We start from the raw sequence: 6,002 nt of genomic DNA, 5'->3' as shown, positions 1-6,002 counted from the left end.
CCTATCTTTTCCACGGTCCCCAATGTCCTACCTTCTTCCTGGTCCTCTCTTCCTGACAGTCCCACCTGTGTTCCTACCTTCTTCCCGGCCTTCCTTCCTTCTTGGTCCTGCTCCCCATCTGAGCCACCTTCCTCCATTCCTCCCTACCCGACCTCCCTCCTCTCCTCTCCTCTCCTCTTCTGTGCTGCCTTCTTGGTCCCACTTCCGCCTGCTCCACCTTTGTCCTGGTCCTATCTGTCCTACCCGTCTTGGTCATTATCTTCTCCTCCAGTGGTCCAGCTCCTCGCTGCCTTTGCATTTGCTGATCCCCTCTGCCTGGAGCACCTTCTCCCTTCTTCACTAGGTGAACTCCAACTCCTCCTTCAAATTATGGCTTCAATATGACTCCCCAGAGGGCTCTCTTCTCCCCACCATCTACGGGCAGCCCTTTGCTCCCGCACAGCACTGCATCAAGCCCTAGGCTCTTCTTATTCTCTTCAGGTAACCCCTCCCCATCTCAGGAGTTCAGTCAACACTTCTGTGTCGACGATGCCCACATTTACAGCCCAGCTCGCACCTCTCCCGTGGGCCTCAGATCTGTGCCTGTCGCTCCCACTCCAGGTCTTCTCACAGTGCCTCACAGGCACATGCAACTCAACGTGTCCCAAAGCGAAATTATCCTCTTCCCTGCAAACCTGCTCCTCCTCCAGTATCTGGTCTCAGTAAATGTACCAGCACCATCACCAGCTGCTTCGGCGAGAAGCCTGTCATCTTTGACTTCTCCTTCCTTGATCAAATTATTCACCTAGATCTGTGGATTCCACTTCTTCAGCATTTCCAAATGTTTCTCTTCACCTCTACAGTCAGCATCTGGGTATGGCCGTCATCTCTCTGGGGAACGGCAACGTCTCCCAACGTTCGCCGCACCCACTCCTGCTTCCCTTCTGGCCCCTCCTCTAGTTCCCAACCAGAGGATCTGAAAAGTGCAAACTTCTCACTGCCATCCGCCCTTCACTCTGCTCACAAGCCTTCCGTGGCATGTGACTTGCTTAGACCGAGACCTAGAGCCGCACGCGGCCCTGAGTCCCGGCTTCCTCTACAGCCTCACCGTGCACTGTGCTCCCGTCGCTCCTCAGGCCCCGGCACACCCTGACTTCTCTCAGCTTATGACGCACATGCTTTCTCTCTGCCCTGGGCATTAGCGGGTGCTAGTACCTCTGGGATGCTGTCCCCCCTCGCAGGCTCAGCCTCCACTAGATCATGACTTAATATCCCTGGGGCCAAGATTCCCCACTCCCGGCCAAGCTGGGTCTCCCCGTCCTATGTCCCTGGAGGGATCCTCAATTCCCGGCCCTCATCAGACTCACAGGACGTGAGCATTGTCTTCTCTGCCCGCCTGTGAGTTCCACGAGGGGGACTCGTGCTGGCTGGCTTCTTGTCGCCTGCGCATCTGGTATAGTGCTTAGAGCTTAGTCACTGAATGAATGAATACATGAATCCTTGTTGAATGAATGGATATATGGGTGATTTTTTTCCCCCTGTGGTTCTCAGCTATTTTTGTGTTATATTCTTTGAGTTATGTCCTTTGTTCCTTCCTCTTCTGGCGCTGTAGTTTCTTTCTGTGAAATTTTTCTCAGCTCTTCTTACAGCATCGATATTAAGCGTCACAATTAGCAAATACTTTCCTCAACTGCTGTTTTGTTCTTACCTCTTTAGAAGCACCTTTACTGCCTCTAAACAGCCATGCATTGCTGGGAGAAGAGAGTTGAGAGTCAGAGCTTTTCCTTGCACGTATGAAACTCCTTCCTCCTCTCTCTGCCCCACCCTTTTAGTCATGACTTACAGGAAGCGGTAATTAAATTAGATACACTGTTACGACACTAGAAAAATAAAACTTTAGCTTGGGTAAGTGGTAAAGATATTGTTAGTCAACATTTGATTCTCTCGTCTTTCTGAGCACATTCATGGCAAATTCTCAGTCCTAAACTTTCTCCTTAATTTTGTGTTGCAAATCCTTAGGGCTGGTCAGTTTTTGTGCAGGAAGTGTTAAACATATTAACAATGATCCACAACAAAATAACCAGGAATGTAATTCTCCTGCTAAAGATAACTACACTTGATAATAAAGCTTTCAATTACCTGTTTTCCACTGCTTTTTATGAATGGCTAGGTGCTGTTTCTAGTTTCTATGGCAATTGGTCAAACAATTCATGAGCAAAATGAAAAGTTTTTCTACTCACTTATAAAGTGCTTTTCTCCCCCCCCCGCTGCCTTTAGTTGATAGAGAGAGAGAAAATATGCATGAGTGGGGGAGGGGGAGAAAGTGCAAGAGAGAAGGAGAATCTTAAAAAACACTCAGCATGCAACCCAAAGCAGAGCTCAATCTCATGACTATGAGATCACGACCTCAGCGGAAATCAAGAGTTGGATGCCTGACTGAGCCATCCAGGTGTACCTCACTTACCAAGTTTTATAATGACTTCCTTGGTCCCTAATGGCCCTCTACAGCTGTAATAATTGTATGCATGTTTCCTAAACTCTATCATATCACAGATATTCATGTTTTGAGAAATTATGGCTCTGTTTTCTAATTCACTGTACTACACAAAAGGCTACATATTATTTCTAAAATTTTTAAAGTTTAAAGTTCTTTTGAGAGATAGTGAGTGGGGGAAGGGCAAAGAGAGGCGGAGACACAATCCCAAGCAGGCCCCATGCTGTCAGCACACAGCCCAAAGTGGGGCTCGAACCCACAATCTGTGAGATAATGACCTGAGTTGAAATCAAGAGCTGGGTCCCTAACCGAGTGACCCAGCCAGGAGCCCTTGTTTTCTGAATTTCTTGATCTGGACTTTTGAGGTCTTAAGATCTGTGTTATCTTATACCACAGCACTTTCTACTGATTTAAAATAATCTACAAACAGATAATTCAGATTTAAGGTTAATGACTCGGTTGTGCCCCACGTTTTTATTGACATTATCACTGGATAAGTCAAATCCGCTCAGGCCCAGGCACTTAATTAGAAGGACCCACATTTAATTATATGGTCAGCACTGTGCTAAGTGCTGCTGAGGATGTACGGAAATACTGTTTCTTTTCATCCCACCTGAAACAGTAACGAGGTAAGAATGACGGTGAAAAAAGCAACAGCCGGCTGTTCTGGGCTGTGTGTCGAGCCCTGGGCCGCGGCATTTATATATATCACGTTCCTTAATCGCTACAGCCTTGTCGTGTGGGCATCCTGATGGTCATTACTGTGCTGATGAGGAAACTTGCTCAAGAGACTAAGTTCCTTGCCCAAGGTCAAAGACAGGAAGGCACAGAACCAGCTTTCCGTGTGGGAAACTGGGGAGGATAAAACAGATCGAGATGAACAGTGATGCCCCCACGATGCCCCAACACTGCTCTCGTTCCTGGCCCTCTAGTTCCCAGCCCCACCCCCGTGGGCGACTCTAACTAGAAGGCATTCTGTGGCGTCAGGCAAAGCGGCTGCCCATCTGAGGGCGCGCCCCGGGCCATACCTGCCGTGTGCAGGGGCGTTCTCCCGACCTTGCTCTCGGTCTTCCAGGCGTCTGGGCAAACAGCGAGCAAGTACTGGAGGATCACAGGGTCACCCTCTCGGCTGGCGATGTGGACACTGTTCCAGCCGTCTTTGTTCTTGAGAAGCGGGTTGGCACCATGTTCCACAAGGTCCCGGATCACCTCAAGATTCCTCCTTGTGCAAGCCATCATTAGCGGGGTCCTACGGCCAAGCAGGACAAACCGTCAGACGGAGGGCGGCTGAGACTTCACAAGTGTGCAGCCGCATCTTCAGAAAATCACACGTCCGTGGCAGAGACGGAAAACCCAGGCGGCCTCGGGGGTCTGGGAAGCAGGAAAGCAGTTTTGACTGGCGACTTCTCTGCCCGCCATGAGGCCCCTGGGATCGGCGTCCCTGCAGGAGGGGACACTGGGGAGGCAGGCCTGCTCCTGAGCCAGTTTACAGCATGGGACCGCACGGAGACGCAGCTAATGGAGACCACGCCCAGTCTGTCTTGTAGTCCTTGTGTCAGGGGCTCCCTGCCAGACTTACCTCATTCGCTGCAATCAGTAACTGCTTCTTAATTACATTGTGCTGAAAAGGCATCAAAAAGGGACAGCTGACATAGTGCCTCCCCATGAGGGGTATACACTGTGACACAAAACCGAACACTGTGATTATAAGAAGTTTCTGAACGGACTTGCGTCTACAATTACGGGAACAAACTACATTAACATCAAGGGAGGTGGCGCTCTCCTTCCTTTCCTGCCACAAAAATGGTCCTGATGAGCCACTTCGATTCCATGAGCTTCTGGTTTCTTAAGTGCAAACTGAGGAAGACACAACTCCCCGGATAGTAAGGGCAGGCCTTACTTACCTCCTTCCTCCCGGGGGTGAGAACCCACGTCCGGCACGCGGCAGGAGCTCACCATACCCAGCTGACCCCCAAAGCCTCATCTGGGATCTAGCTCCCAAGATTGCTAAGATATTAATTAATTATCAACACTTCGGAGGAGAGGTAATATAGTAGTGATAGTAACAGGGGGAAACCCAGATAAATGGAGGCTGGAACCTTCCAGAGAGACTTCACAGGGGGAATAATCTTGAGCAAAGCAGGAGGATTGGAAAAGCTGGGAAGGTACTGCCGAAAGCCAGGAACGTGAGACTGGGCAAAAACGCCTCCCAAATACATCATCAAAGGATGCTTGCCCTTTAATGGCTCTCTGGGGGGAGGCCAGTTCTCCACAGAATTGTTCTGAGGCACGTAGGACGTAATGTGTCTCTTGGAAAGGTCCGTAGACTGGTTCCCGAGCAGCAGAAGAAATCCAGTCTGGCTCTAGGTCACGGCCAAAGGGCAGCCCGGCCTCAACGCATACCCACGACTCCCCCTCCCACTGGGCAAGATACACTCTATTTCACGATAAGGCTGCCGGGCCTCATATTTCTATCAGATCAGGAATCTGTCGCAGGCAGGAACCTCATTATGTTATGAAGGATGTTCCTAACCCCTAAGGAGGCCCACGAGTGAGCACTGAACACGATGCTGCTCTAACAAAATGCAGTTGGTTTGTGTGATTGCTCAGGGGAGGATGTGGACTGCGGAGGCCGTGAGGTAAGGCTATTCCTGTGACAAAATCACTCAGAGCACCGCACACAGGCCCGCGTCTGTACCACCGGTGGAGTCTGAAGGAGTACATCGATCACAGAAACAGTTTCTTAGTCTTGATACTGCACTGCCGCTGTGTCAGATGGGGCCTTCGGGGCCACTGGGCAACGTGTGTTTGCAACCTTCCGTGCACCTCTGTTTCAAAGTAGTTCAAACGGTGGTGAAGGACTAGGCAGGCTCAAGCTACACGTAGTACAGACAACATCTTGTTCGACCGTATTCTATACTTTTACGAAGGGAACGGGTTTGGAACAGAAGGCTGGAGCTGTTAACCCCCCAAGAGGAGGAACAGTGGTCGCAACGGGTGGTCTGTCGTGCAGGGGAAGGCTGAGAAGCCGTGGGGTCGAGGTGGACAAAGTGCACGGGAATCTAGGAGCCTGCGGAAACGGGAACCGGGGAGAGGTCTCTCCGGAACTCCAGCCACCTACCAGTCGGCCTTCTTCAAGCAGTCCACCGAGGCTCCTCTGCCTAGCAGGTACCGCACGCAGTCCCGGTGGCCCATGGAGGCAGCCTCGTGCAGAGGCCGCTTGTAGTCCCGGTTGGCTGCCTCGATGTCCATGTCCCAGGACTCCACCAGGTAGGCTAGCATGTCCCGATGGCCGTGGCGGGCGGCGCAGTGCAGGAGGGTGTCCCCGGCTGGCCCCACGCAGCCCACGCCCCCGGCTCCCCGCAGCTCCTCCCGCAGGGCGCACAGCTGGCCCTTCTGCGCCAGCCGGTAGAGCCGCCGCGGGTCCCCGGCCACCGCCATGGCCGCGCGGGGCGTACGGGTCCCTCAGCCCTGCGCCCCGCGACCCCCCTCGCCTCGGTCCCGCTGCTCTGCGCGGCGTCAGTCCTTT

General features: G+C 52.0%; 1 protein-coding gene across 1 annotated transcript in view; it reads right to left on the bottom strand.

Annotated features, from left to right (window-relative positions):
* Positions 1-5,996, bottom strand: part of ANKRD16 (ankyrin repeat domain 16) — a 10,114-nt gene extending 4,118 nt beyond the window's left edge. The window contains 3 exon segments of the mRNA XM_029954675.1: positions 1,688-1,730; positions 3,502-3,722; positions 5,595-5,996. Of these exon segments, the coding sequence (XP_029810535.1) occupies positions 1,688-1,730; positions 3,502-3,722; positions 5,595-5,914 (584 nt within the window). The 5' untranslated portion in view covers positions 5,915-5,996.
* Between the last annotated feature and the right edge of the window lie 6 nt (positions 5,997-6,002).

Source organism: Suricata suricatta, chromosome 10 (assembly GCF_006229205.1).
Source record: "Suricata suricatta isolate VVHF042 chromosome 10, meerkat_22Aug2017_6uvM2_HiC, whole genome shotgun sequence".
Taxonomy (NCBI): domain Eukaryota; kingdom Metazoa; phylum Chordata; class Mammalia; order Carnivora; family Herpestidae; genus Suricata; species Suricata suricatta.
Note: the sequence above shows the minus strand (reverse complement) of the source record. Positions and strands in the feature narration are given on the sequence as shown.